This window comes from Protomyctophum parallelum (genome assembly GCF_964188405.1).
Source record: "Protomyctophum parallelum genome assembly, chromosome: 12".
NCBI classification, from domain to species: Eukaryota; Metazoa; Chordata; class Actinopteri; order Myctophiformes; family Myctophidae; genus Protomyctophum; species Protomyctophum parallelum.
The window spans coordinates 35719808-35734807 of NC_139712.1; the positions used below are offsets into that span (position 1 = coordinate 35719808).

General features: G+C 44.8%; 1 protein-coding gene across 1 annotated transcript in view; it reads left to right on the forward strand.

Annotated features, from left to right (window-relative positions):
- LOC310868025 (receptor-type tyrosine-protein phosphatase mu-like) overlaps positions 1-15000 on the forward strand; it is a 167688-nt gene that overhangs the window by 99192 nt on the left and 53496 nt on the right. Inside the window, 5 exon segments of the mRNA XM_083778229.1 lie at positions 2098-2262; positions 2264-2300; positions 3321-3332; positions 3335-3388; positions 3391-3421. Of these exon segments, the coding sequence (XP_083634355.1) occupies positions 2098-2262; positions 2264-2300; positions 3321-3332; positions 3335-3388; positions 3391-3421 (299 nt within the window).

The window sequence follows — 15000 nt, forward strand, 5'->3', positions numbered from 1 at the left end:
ACATGCCAATCAAATCATCACAAATGTGGTACACACAAACACACAAAGCTGGGCATAGGAGGGGATTTGACCCTCAAATATAACACAATAATTCATTCATTCAAACCTTGTTTTATTCTCGAGAGACATTGAGGTTTCTCTCATTTGCAGTGTCGTCGAGAAACAGTACAACATAATACAATATTTTCAAAGCAATAAACAAAAACAACAAAACAGAACAGAACAGCAACATTTCCTCATTGTGTGATCTAATACGTGTTTAAAAACAGTTGCAGACAATCAAAGATTTAAATTGACCGTATGTAATGGGAGAGCAGATCTTTAATTTAAGCTGTAAGTCAGTCCACTTAGTTGGGGCACTAAAACAAGTGAGGAAAATAAAAAGCAAACTGCTGGGTTCATCGGTGCTAACATTATTGCCCACAGAAGTACAGCCACTTACACATTCACACAGCCACGTACATTTAACATACACAGAAGTACAGCCACTTACACATTCACACAGCCACGTACATTTAACATACACAGAAGTACAGCCACTTACACATTCACACAGCCACGTACATTTAACATACACAGAAGTACAGCCACTTACACATTCACACAGCCACGTACATTTAACATACACAGAAGTACAGCCACTTACACATTCACACAGCCACGTACATTTAACATACACAGAAGTACAGCCACTTACACATTCACACAGCCACGTACATTTAACATACACAGAAGTACAGCCACTTACACATTCACACAGCCACGTTCATTTGTGTATTTGAAGTAGGGTTGTCCCGATTTGATAACGTGATTGGAAATCAGGGCCGATCACTAGGGTTGGGTGACGATACGAATACATCGTCAATCGCGAATATACGAATCCAATCGCCGAATATTTTTATTAGGCGATTTCTCGGGCCGATTTTTAACCTGTAAAGTGTGCGCAACATGTGAATCAATTTGGGCCAGCAAGGTAGTAACAGCGGCCGTGTGGAAATCCCCTCCTCCCGTTATAATGGTATAGTCCCGACTCCCAGTCCCCGCAGCCGTGATGCTCAGTTGCTCACTGTGAGCCGAGCCGAGGAAGGCTACTGTTACTGTACTGTAGCCTACATGTTGTTTACGCTCCGGAGTCCAGACCCATGCAGTTTAATAATATACAGTCACAACAGAATGCACACTGCTGTCTCGTGTCTCATCACAATCCCAATGCGCCACCCGTGAAGTCGGGAAAAAAAAGAAGAGAAAAACAGGCTGGTAGTGTTGGTATAGATGAAGTTCAGTGTGTTGAATCAGTAGCTACACGCTAAGCTAACGCTAACACCAGCGCTGCAAAATAGACAGATCTACAAGCTCTCAACGCGTAGCGAACGGTGCTGCAGAAACAGGCAGGACGCGGCGCCTTCAGAGCCTGTGAATCAGCAGCAGCATGTGGGCGCCCCTCTGAGCCTCCGACGCCGGTGCGGGGAGGCAAGACTTCTCCAGGAGAAGTTACTAGGGCAGGCAGGCTACATGCTTAACACTGTCACCAGCCAGTGGTTGTGATGTTAGCTTAGCTTGCAGCTGCTTGTCCGTTCCAACTTCACTTCATCTAAACGTATTTCTTATTTTGTTACCCTGGCTGCGCAGTTGTGCTGCAAAAACAGACGGATCTACAAGCTCTCAACGCGTAGCGAACAGAGCTGCAAAAACAGGCAGGACGCGGCGCCTTGAGAGCTTGTAGATCTGGCTTTTTTGCGACCTGCAGTGAGCTGTTCTCACTGAAAGAAATTGGCATATCGCCCAACCTTACCGATCACGTCATTTTCAAATGATTGGATCGGGAGCCAAAAATAAAACCCTGATCGGGATCATGATATTAGACTGATTCGATTATATTGTCTGTGATTTTGGATGTAACGTGATCGGGACATCCCTAAAATGGAAGTCAATGGGGCTTTGTTTGGGGTTGAAACCGTGCCCAAATTTGATTTTTCTGACTAATAACGTATTCAATCAATCAAACAATCAATCAATGCATATTATTATTACTCTTATTATTATTATTATTATTATTATTATAAGGTGTTAATTATTTTCTGTCTCTTATTTTGTCAGATCTCCTACAAAGCGTTGAGCTCCTTCGACACAGAGTTCGATCTGTCCAATCAGAGTGGCAAGGTGGTGAAACTGGCCAATGAGACGATCCACGTGTTCACGGGGCTGTACCCTGGCTCCACCTACTCCTTCACAATAAGAGCCTCTACCGTCAAAGGCTTTGGACCAGCCCGTCATTCAACAGTTTACGACCAAGATATCTGGTAAGAATATCATAAAATAATCAGTAGGCTAGTTCAGAGTGGACTGCTGCAGCTGGAGAGTCAAGTCTCCCAACGTGAGTAGCCTACTGTAGCCTAATCTACAGAAGGCCCATGGCTTTCTGGAGTTACGTCGACTCGAACGCCAAATGTGCCGTGCCAGCGCAAGTGGGGACCGTCGGAGATAGGTACCTCCCCAGCCCACCACCACCAGTGCCACATATATAGGCTACGTTAAGGTTTAGGTTGACACTTGACAGCCCAGCCACTGCAGCGAGACAATCTAGACTATCATAAACGTGGTCATTGGTCACGGTGTCACAGACCACCACAGTGACAGACAGAAAGGAGAGGAGGAGATGCAGCTATTTGCAAAAAGAGCAGCTTGTGTGTCACGGGCTGTGTGCGTCAAACTCGATCATTCCAATGACATGTGCGCTATTTGTTATTTAGCCTAATGGTTCACATGTTCAGGTTTTTGTTCACTAATATATCTTGTTGTTATATTAAGCAAGCACTGGCTCTGGCCTCTGACTCCCAGGTCTCTAAGCAGTCTGGTGGTCTGGTGGGTGGACCTTTGGGGTTCCAGCTACCATGTTGTGCTAGGTCACTGAGAGCTCTCTTCTCTTCTCTTCTCTCTCTCTCTTCTCTTCTCTTCTCTTCTCTTCTCTTCTCTTCTCTTCTCTTCTCTTCCTCTCTCTTCTCTTCTCTTCTCTCTCTTCTCTCTCTCTCTTCTCTCTTCCTCTTCTCTTCTCTTCTCTCTCTTCTACTTCTCTTCTCTTCTCTTCTCTTCTCTGTCAGTCTTCTCTTCTCTACCTCTTCTCTTCTCTCTCTCTCTCTCTCTCCTCTCCTCTCCTCTCTCCTCTCCTCTCCTCTCCTCCACCTCCTCTCCTCTCCTTCTCCTCTCCTCTCCTCTCCCTCTCCTCTCCTCTCTCTCCTCTCCGCTCTCCATCTCCTCTCCTCTCCCTCTGTCCTCTCTCCTCCTTCCTTCTCCTTCCTACCTCTCTCCTCTCCTCTCCTCAGCTCCTCTCATGCCAGGTATGATCATGAGTCTCCTCTGAACCAGACAGAGTCAACGGTGACTGTTCTGCTGAACCTGCTCAGAGTAGAGGAGCCCCTGTCAGGTACAGCGCGACACACGCCGCACGCACACACACACACACACACACAACACACACACACACACACACACACACACACACACACACACAGACACACACACACACACACACACACAGGACACACACACACACACACACACACACACACACACACACAGCCCTGAGTGCTTTGTGTCTGAATGTGTGTAAGGTGTATTTTTTATTCATTAACAAATGTCCATTATTCTATTCAAACTTTCTGAAAGCTGTTATTTCAAAAAACATCAGTTAGAATATTCTGAATAGTTTTTGCAAAGTAAAATGATTTCATACAATTTTTCTTCAAATTTCACTTCACTCATCACAAATCCTTTTTTCAAGATATTTTGAATACTTTAAGCTTTCATCTAAAATATGCATTAATTCTGTATTCTGTTTTTCTTACCTTCATTAACTATTGACACTTATGAAATATGTAGTGCGTGCGTCTGTGTTGTCAGAAGGTTTAATGGGTTCACAACATCCTGTGATATTGAGCCGATAGCAGCTTGAGACTCACGCACGCACGCACGCACGCACGCACACACACACACACACACACACACACACACACACACACACACACACACAACACACACACACACACACACACACACGTCTTGGCCGTGTCCCCTTTGGGGCCAGTTACCATAAAGAATCTTTGTCATGCACCAGGCTAAATCAGGCTTTAGACTTCTGTGTACCAGCGATTTCACCTGCAGGTCAAATGGCCTTCAGGCATTGAATAGACTATTCACAACATGTCATGGGTTCAAAAGCATATTGTGGAGGAATACATAATTGGTGAAATTAGATTAAATACATGATACAGGCATTTCTGATTATGAAGACTAAAAGTAGTGTTCACAAATTGCAGAGCCTGACATCAAGGCAATTCAAACTATAAACTTTTTAATATCCATTCTTAGGTATGCCCATTTTATGGGCATACCTAAGAATGGATATAAAAAAGGGATTATTTTGAACTTTTGTGTATTTTTATATCAAAAAGCGCTTCAAGCTATCTTTTGCAATATGTGTATTATTGTATTGTATTGACCAGTGGTGGAAAGTTAATAAGTACATTTAATTAAGTACTGTTGAGACGTTTGTACTTTGCAATACTTTTACTTCTACTCCACTACATCTCGTATTCACATAATTTGTACTTTTACTCCACTACAATTATATGAAAACTTTAGTCACTAGTTATTTTGTAGATTTTTACTTATTATAAAAAAAAACCCATACATGAACCACTTCAACCATATATCAGCCCTATATACATTTCAGCCATATAGCCGATAAATCGGTTATTTTCAAAAGAAACGGGGGACATTCTGCATAATGAGTACTTTTACTTTTGGTACTTCAAGTGCATTTTGATGCCAAAATGTTTGTAATTAAGTAAAGTTTGAATTCCTGACTTTTACTTGTAACTGAGTACTTCTACATTGCAGTATTGATATTAGATTTTAAGTGTGAGTACTTTTCCCACCACTGGTATTGACTGGGAGCGATGTCATGGGAACCTACAGTATGCTCCTTTAGTTATACAATAGTGCTGTGGCTCCCAAAGTGGGGTCCGGGGATAGTTTGGAGGGATAGTTTGGAACCAAATGGACCCTTATGGGTCTGTAACTCTGAGAGTGTACAAACACAACCAAGTGCCATTTGCACACTCTCAGAGTTAAATTAACATTGATTTTACAATATAAATTGGGGTCTCAGAGATATAAATGCTATTAAATGGGGGTCCGTATAGACTAATGCATGTCAAACTGTGGGTCCTTGAAATTAAATTGGTTGAGAATCACTGCTAGAGCCATAAACAACTTCTCTTAGGGGGGTCCCTGGCCTATCTTTTCAATTTGGGGGTCCTTTTTGAACCACTGCAATAGTGTACCCGTTGTCATAGTACTGTGAGGTCTCTCTCCATACAGGGTATTATTATGAATGCCTCATCTCGCCTCTTCACACTCTTTGGGGCTGAAGACGTCCATCTATGGATTCTTGTCTTGTTATTGTTCTATCAATTAGACTCTGATTAGGCCTATTACTGAAAAACCTTAAAGCAAAAAAAAATAATATTGTTTTAAAATATTTTGAGTGAGAGAATGTATTAAAACTTTAAAACCTATAATGACATCCCAAAATAGGATATTATGTTATGTTATGTTATGTTATGTTATGTTATGTTATGTTATGTTATGTTATGTTATGTTATGTTATGTTATGTTATGTTATGTTATGTCATATTATATCATATCATATCATATTATATTATATTATATTATATTATATTATATTATATTATATTATATTATATTATATTATATTATATTATTATTTGTATTATTATTTATACTTTATAATTTAATAAATTATTATGTTATGTTTTTTAGGGGTCAAGCCCTATTATTATTATTATTATTATTATTATTATTATTATTATTATTATTACTATTAGTAGTATTATTAGGGGTAGACCCCTTATTGTTTCCATACGGATTCCACCATGTTAAGCAGTTTTTGGGCTGTCGTTTTCCACCAAATTCAGCAATATGGTAGAAGGCCATGAGAACCCCTCAGGAACTGAAGCTCACAGTCATTCGTAGAAGACCTCTGACTTCTGAATGTTTGCAGCTATATTTTATTATTATTATTATTTATTTTTAGATTATTGATTATGGATTGTTAAATGTATTAGTTTAGTGTGACGTTGCACCGCTAGTGGATTGCAGGGACTCTCTCTTACTGTGTAACTCTGAGAGTGTACACATGGAACCAAATGGACCCTTACAGGTCTGTAACTCTGAGAGTGTGCACATGGAACCAAATGGACCCTTACAGCTCTGTAACTCTGAGAGTATACACATGGAACCAAATGGACACTTACAGCTCTGTAACTCTGAGAGTGTACACATGGAACCAAATGGACACTTACAGCTCTGTAACTCTGAGAGTGTACACATGGAACCAAATGGACGCTTACAGCTCTGTAACTCTGAGAGTGTACACATGGAACCAAATGGACACTTACAGCTCTGTAACTCTGAGAGTGTACACATGGAACCAAATGGACACTTACAGCTCTGTAACTCTGAGAGTGTACACATGGAACTAAATGGACACTTACAGCTTTGCAACTCTGACATTATATGCAATACCTTTGGGTTAATTTGTATACTTTCAGAATTAAGGGGAGACCATTGCACTAGACGAAAGAGGCCTGCCAGGTGAGCAGGTGAGCAGGTCAGCTCTGAGAGCGCTTGGCCTTCCAGGCGAGCAGGTCCGCCTCCCAGTGGAGCAGGTCGCCGGTCTTCTTCTCCACCAGGTCCATGTAGGTCATGAGGTGCTCATCCTTCACCCTCAGGTCTTTGCCCAGCTCCTCGTCCATCTTCCTCTTCTCGCGCCGCGACACCGTGTTCAGGATGCTGTCGTTGAGGTTCCGGAACTGGTCCATGGTGGGCGCGGTGGCGTGCAGCATGAACTCCACGTTCTTCAGCTTCTTGTCCAGGTCCAGCTGCCGGGCCGCCGTCTCCTTCATCAGTTTGAGGTGGCGCTTCGTGGCCGCCAGGTCCTCCTTCGTCATGAGGCTCGTGGCCTCGTCCAGCTGGACCGAGTGGGTCTTGATCTCCTCCGCCTCGTCCGTCTGGTCGCCGATGGACACGGTGAGCTCGACGTTCATCTCCTCGCCGCGGATGTACCTCCACACCATGCGGTCGGGCCCCAGGTCGAGCTCGCCCACCACGGCCTTGACCCTCAGAAACACCTCCTCCAGTGTCTCGATGGAGTCGCCACCCCCACCCACCCAGGCGCGCTCCTCGTCGTCCGGGGAGGTCCGGTAGCGGTTCTTGGTCCGGGCGAACGCGTCGCGGCGCCGCTCCAGCTCCAGGCCCACCGTCTCCTCCTTCCTGCGCGCGTGGCCGTGCGCCAGCTCCTGCGCCTCCTTCCTCTGCAGGGTCTTGGCCTCCAGCTGCGCCCGCACGCGGGCCTCGTACGTGGCGTTGGTGTGGTCGGTGAGCTCCATCACCTCGCGGCGCACCTGCTCCAGCTCCCCCTCCAGCCGGCCGCGCAGGCCCAGGAAGTGGACGCGCACCTTGCGCAGGATGTCCAGCTCGTCGCGGAGGCGCACGTTCTGCGTGACCTGCTCGTCCAGGTAGGTGCGCGTCACGTCCAGCTGGTAGTCCAGGCTGTGGACCTGCTTGCGGTTGAGGCCGGCGCGGCCGCTCTGCCGCGCCATGGTGTGCTCCTTCTTCTTCAGCGTCCGCAGGGCAACGGCGATCTCCCCGTCCAGCTCGGACTGGCGGCGCCGCTCCCGCTCGATGGCGTCCTCCGTCTCGTCCATCTCCAGGAGGATGGCCAGGCGCTCGGCGTGCTCCGCGTCCTGCACGCTCTCGGCCGCCGCGAGGCTCTGCTGGAGGTCGCGCTGCCGCAGCCGCAGCTTGTCCACCTCCTGCTGCTGCTTGCGGATCTCGTCCTGGCAGTGGGTGGTGTACAGCTGCCGCTTGCGCCGCTCCCGCTTCAGGATGCGGAAGTCGCGGAGAAGCTTGTCTAGTGTGGCGTTGACCTCTCGGTCGCCGCTGTGCGAGGAGCGCCGATCGGCCGGGCTGTCCTCCCTGTCTCCGCCATTGTGAGAGCTGTCCTCTCTGTCCCCGCTGTGAGAGCTATCCTCTACGTCCCCGCTGTGAGAGCTATCCTCTACGTCCCCGCTGTGAGAGCTATCCTCTACGTCTCCGCTGCAAGAGCTGTCGTCTCGGTAACTATGAGAGCCGCTATCGGCTGAGCCGTCGGAAAGCATGGCTTCATGGACCTTCTGTTTGTTTGTATATTGTGTTTACAAAAATGTTATGTTTATAAGAGCTCACCGGTCAGAACACAGTCGGCTCTTTTATGCATGTACTTAAGTGTTCAGAGTGATGTCACTAGTGCGTCGCCACGGCGATAAGTTATTCAGTGAATCAGTGACTTGTTACTTGCGCAAGCAGAGCGCGCAAGTAAGCAATTCAAATTGCATTTTTGTGGACTTTTGATATAAAAATCACACCCATGTGAAGTGAGGGGCGCTAATATGAGACCAGTGCCAGTGATTTGAACCACAAGTCGGCAATAGCATAACTTCACTATAGTACAAAATAGATTCTTTTTTTTTTTTTTTGTGGTTTTCGTTTTTAGCCACATTAACACAGTTGGAATGTTAAAGAATGTTTTTATTCCATCAGAAAGTCGTTTTAGTGTCATTAAGTCGTTCTAATTGCTTAAACATGTCACTATGTGTAATGTTTTAACGATTGGATTAACCAATGCTAACCAGAAAATAGAGCTTTCCTCTTAAAGTATGCAAATTCCGCTAAAATCCCCGCTTTTTGTACACAATCGTTTTTGAAGATAATACTAGTCTTGAACTAACTGGCTAACAGAAATAGCAGAGAAAGAAGTATTAACCATCGTATTTTGTAAAAAGTGTGTTCATTTTCGGTCCTCCTAAAACTAATGTTCCAGATGGGGGCACTGGTGAATCAGAAAGATGGAACATGTTGAAATGGCTTCGTTTTTCCAATAGCAGAAGAAGAACACAACGTAAACATTGAAAACATTGTAACATTATGTCACCATAACGTGGCTATTATTAGTTACTTTGGAATGTACCTGCCATGAAAATTAAGGTGATAATAACGCAGATCACATCGATATGTAATATAGCGCAATATGTACTTGTTCTAGCTACAGGATTGATATCAATATAATGCTAAACGTAGCAAAAAAGCTATTGCGGGGTTGCCAGGTTCTGAGAAATTAGCAACCCGGTATATGAAAACAAGCCCAAAATAAGCGAAAATAGCCGATCTACAAGCATTTAAAAAAAACAATCTTGTCCCTGGCATACATTATTTTCAGATGGGGGTTCTGCAGACAAATAATAATAATAACAGGCTAATATAGCTATCTTATTTGTACTCATCTGGACCATTTACATAAGCCTAAATTATCTGCCACTGTTTTTGCCCTTTTTTCATACTACAAAATGCCAAATAAATGCAGTAGCCTATTTAAAAAAGGAGAGATAACAGGCAAACTATCAATTATAACAACATTCTCTAATTGTGAAGACTTATTGGTACAGTAGGCCTATGCATTCTTTTTCTTTAGAAACAAGGCCAACTAATTATAATAAGCAGACATGGCAACACTGCTTGTTGACTAAAGGGAGGAATGAAGGGAAAACAGCGCCCCCTAAAGTCACAGATCACTGCTGATATCTTTGAAGGGGGAATTCTCCAATTTGACATTTCTGGTTCAACAAGTTTCAAATGGTCATATCTTCTTCATCTCCCCCCCAATTTCAATGACCAATACATCATATGAAAGGATACAGTGTGCAGTTTCATAATATGTAAAGAACTGAAAAATGACCATGTCCCCCTTGTATATTAAATCACTGGCACTGGTCACATATATTAAAGGTCCGCTTCACCACTTTTCAACCTATCTTCATATAATAAATAGGTCCTCACTAATAATCATGATAAAATGGCACGATTATTTTCTACTCAGTCTGTGTCTCATAGGAGGGCTGTGGGCAGTTTAGAAACCGTATCCAGTGACATCATCATTAGGGAGATTCTTTTTTAAGATTTCTTTACAAAAATGTTTAGATTTTCATTATCGTGAGAACGATGGCTTCCATTTTTGCATTGAAACTTTTCAGGACTAGAAAGCCTGCAGTTTTTATTAGCTTGTATTCCCCATCAATGATGTCACTGGAAGACGGTTTCTGAACTGCCCACAGCCCTCCTATGAGACACAAAATTTGCGCCATTTTATCATGATTATTAGTGAGGACCTATTATATGAAGATAGTTTGAAAAGTGGTGAAGTGGTCCTTTAAAGTCTAACTCATTCTAACTCAGTCTAACTCATACATTGATTAGGTGCCATGTTAATGGCATTTAATGTTTGTGTTAGGGACAAGATGACGTAAATTTTCCCTTCATTGTCAATGGCGTTTTTAAAACAAACATTTAACTAAAAACAAACCTGTATAGGAAGGGCGCCCCTCAAAAATTCACAAAAATAGAAATTGCTTTAGCATCCATTGTTAAGTACAGTATGACCATATGATCACTTCGGATATGGTCTAAAAGTTTGAAAAACGTATCTTTCAATTCACTGGGTCGTGACAATGGGGACACGTACTTGTTATACAGTGTCATCAGCAACAGTCCTCATGTCAACAGTTGTCATGTCAACAGTTGTCATGTCAACAGTTGTCATTTCAACAGTTGTCATGTCAACAGTTGTCATGTCAACAGTTGTCATGTCCATGTTGTTGTTTAATCCTCATTGAAGGATTTAGCTCATTAGCGATGCTATGTTACGCTAGCTATTAGCTGGGAGCGGCTGGGATTAAGGAGGGATTAGCCTGTTAAAATGCTAGCTCTGGTGTCAATCACACACGCACACACGCATGCACGCACGCACGCGCACGCACGCACGCACGCACGCACGCACGCACGCGCACACACACACACACACACACACACACACACACACACACACACACACACACACACACACACTGCACTAATCCAGTTTAATAGCTATCAGCAACGGTACAGAAAGTGCATGTCTGTCTGTCTGTCTGTCTGTGTGTGTGTTTGCACTGTGTGACATGACAATTTATTCTTAATTATAAATACAACAGACAGATATTAAAATACTGTGTGTGTGTGTGTGTGTGTGTGTGTGTGTGTGTGTGTGTGTGTGTGTGTGTGTGTGTGTGTGTGTGTGTGTGTGTGTGTGTGCGCGTGCGTCCATGTGCATGTGCATGTGCATGTGTAGAGACCCCGGTCGGACAGGGTCTAATACATTTTAATTATAATCGGCCCGTCATAAACCAGGTCAGGTCTTCCATGGTCCCACTTCGTCCAATTATCACCAGGTCCGTATCGGATGGGGTGCGACTTTTCCCTCTCCTCCGGTTCTCATGACCAGTCCAATTGTATGAAGACAGCAGGTGCTGATAGCGCCGAACAGTATAAGGAAGAACAAAATGAAATCTGTCGCATCGGTGGCTCCGATGCGACAGATGCTTTTCATTGCACCGGAATTGTCTGTGTGACGTTTTCGAGCACAGGACTCTCTTTCTCCAGATTAAAAGGACCTATACCCTCTACTTCTCATATAAGTGCTAATCATGGCACCTTTTAAACTGTCAGGTGTCTTATCTGTAGTACAGCATGTAATTGCACGGTTTTCAATCAATGGGTGCATGGGTCCCTGGCAGGGAAGTGTCTTAAATGATGAGAGATAGTGGAGGCAGGCTGACATGGTGAACGCATTTCCATGTTCCTTTTATATATGTATCGGCACCTGGCTGATAATGGCACAAGTTCTTATGATGTGCTGCATGAGCCATCAGTTGAGAGCCCTGGACACTGGACACAGAGATTGAATGAAACATGAGTATGTGTAAACGCTAAGGGTTGGAGATAGAAAATCCTCTCTTTGATGTGATCGACGAGCTGCACTCAAAACTCATTTGATGTGCAACGCCGTTCATCTGATGTGAAATGAATTGTAGCTTTTTTCAAGCTACGTACAGCATATGCCCAGCAACATGGTGGGAAATAAATGACATACTTGACATTTATGCGGACGCAGAATACGCACATCGACAGGCTGGGTGCTGGGCTAAAGAAACTTTAGTATATAGTGGATGGAGCCCGCACACCATACTTGTCATTTATGACATACTTGTCAATGTCATACTTGAAAGCTACATCATTCTAAAAGTTCCATATGCACGATTCTTGCTCAAATGTGAATCTAAAAAAAAATCCTACACAAGAATTGAGATTGAGAAAAACATAAACTAAAACATGCTGTAAGAGTAACTAAAATGAATTGGACAGCCAACTAGTGCTGCACGATTGATTAGTCTGCTGCTCATTAGAATATAAGTTAGAATACTGTTATATTATACTGCCCTAAGTATAGTGCAGTAACTTTAAGGGGAGGAAAATGTCTGATTTTGGGTTTAGAAATGTTTCAACTCGTCAGCCAAATGAGATATCGGCAAATAAGTGATATTACCATAGAGTTATAAAGGATAGAGGGAGGACCGGAGCGACTGCCCCGCCCCCCCGCTATTCATTTCAATAGAAGTTGCTCAGTGGCGTTTTGAAGCACCCGGAAGACTGCCGGATCTCAAGCCTTTCTTTCTCAACGGTGCACCTCCAGGTGGTCGTTTCCGATCTTCATGGTGTTTTTGGGCAGTGGCCAAAACACCAGTGGCCAGCAGTGGCGTATATTCAGCCCGAGGGCGTCCTGTTGGCTTTGCCCCCCCCCCCCCCTGTGCGTCATGGTGTCTCTCCTGTTGTGAGGACTGGCTACAGCGTTCCCCAGATTTGGTGAATTTGCTCTGCTTCGGGTTTCTGTAATAGCCTTTTTTTCCCAACCTGGAGGGCCAGTGGAATCACTCTTGGGTGATGGGTGACCCTGCCAGGTGTACCATAGCCTACTCCTGCCGACATAGCTCTAGGGTTCATGGAGACGCAAACCACCCCACCACGAACGATAAGGTGGTGATCCAGTCGGGTTGGTGTATAGTGCAGTGTAGTTCTTTTGTATTTTTTAAGACGTGCTAACGTTAGGGATTTAAGCCCTAAAAGGATGACGCCTGCCTGTGACAGAGGAGAGTCATTTAGGAGGAGCACATGTGCTGCTGTTGTTTCTGCTGTTGTTTCCCGCACGCCTGGAGTCGTGCATCTGCTGTTGACCGGATCAGAAAACTGCAAAGCGAGCAGCAGTTAGCAGTCCAATCTGGGAACCCATTTGGTTAAAATTAAAGGAAACTATATTTTTGCCTCTGGGGGAAGTGGCACCAGTGGTGCAGTATACCGTCATACTCTATATACGTAGTATACGGGGCTGAAGTAAAAAAATAAATAGGGTGTACCGTCTGCTAATTATTTCATCCATTGGCGAGACCGCACCACAGTTTGGGAACCTCTGGCCTATACAGTATACGTGCGCATGTCGCGTAGAGAGTAATTATGGTATACCGTGTGGAAAAAACCTAGGCTACAGCACTGACTGGCACCACATCCTTTTCTGTTGAAACAGGAACTGGGTTTTGCTGCTAGCAGAATCTGTATTGAGAGATTGAGAGAATCAGTCTCAAAGCTACTGGAAAGTGGAAACGTCTTTCCCCCAACAATCAGATACATGAACGAACTGATAAGAACCAGTGCGAAACACACCAGAGGAAAACTCTTCCTCATCTTCCTCTTCCTCTCCCTCCTTGTCCTCCTCTCCCTCCTCCTCCTCCTCCTCCTCTCTGTCCACCTACTCCTCTCCCTCCTCCTCCTCCTCTCTGTCCACCTACTCCTCTACCTCCTCCTCTTCCTCCTCTTCCTCTCCCTCCTCCTCTCCCTCCTCCTCCTCTCTGTCCACCTACTCCTCTACCTCCTCCTCTTCCTCCTCTTCCTCTCCCTCCTCCTCTCCCCCCTCCTCCTCTCTGTCCACCTACTCCTCTACCTCCTCCTCTTCCTCCTCTTCCTCTCCCTCCTGGTCCTCCTCTCCCTCCTCCTCCTCCTCTCTGTCCACCTACTCCTCTACCTCCTCCTCTTCCTCCTCTTCCTCTCCCTCCTGGTCCTCCTCTCCCGCCTCCTCCTCCTCTCTGTCCACCTACTCCTCTACCTCCTCCTCTTCCTCCTCTTCCTCTCCCTCCTGGTCCTCCTCTCCCTCCTCCTCCTCCTCTCTGTCCACCTACTCCTCTACCTCCTCCTCTTCCTCCTCTTCCTCTCCCTCCTGGTCCTCCTCTCCCTCCTCCTCCTCCTCTCTGTCCACCTACTCCTCTTCCTCCTCCTCTTCCTCCTCTTCCTCTCCCTCCTTGTCCTCCTCTCCCTCCTCCTCCTCCTCTCTGTCCACCTACTCCTCTACCTCCTCCTCTTCCTCCTCTTCCTCTCCCTCCTGGTCCTCCTCTCCCTCCTCCTCCTCCTCTCTGTCCACCTACTCCTCTACCTCCTCCTCCTCGTCCTCCTCTCACTCTTACCCCTCTCCTTCTCTGGTTGTCGATCTCTTCAAGGTTCTCCATTGTTCAAGGCTCTCAAATGCTGCATTCCTATCCTGATAGCAAATTGCTCAACAGATCTGAATGTTTAGAGATTTGACTATTTGTGTGTTGTAGGTTGATGCTTTGAGATTTGATGTGAGAAGTGTGTGCAACAACTGAACATTGTGTGTAGTGTTTGGACAGCAAGGTGTGTTGTAGTTTGATGCTTTGAGATTTATGTGCAGTGTGTGCAACAACTGAACATTATGTGTAGTGTTTGGACAACAAGGTGATGTCTAATTGACATCAGAAGAACGAAGGAAAGTCAGAGTAATGCAGAAAAGGGAGTGTGATGTAGTGCAAATTGTGTCGAGCGATTAGGTACATGAAGTGAAGGTTGTGCAAATTGTTTTCGAATTTTGTTTGTTAACAATCGTGAAAAAATGTAGTATCACTACGCGAGGCTATGGTCCAAACACACTGCTGTTTCAAATGCAGAGAA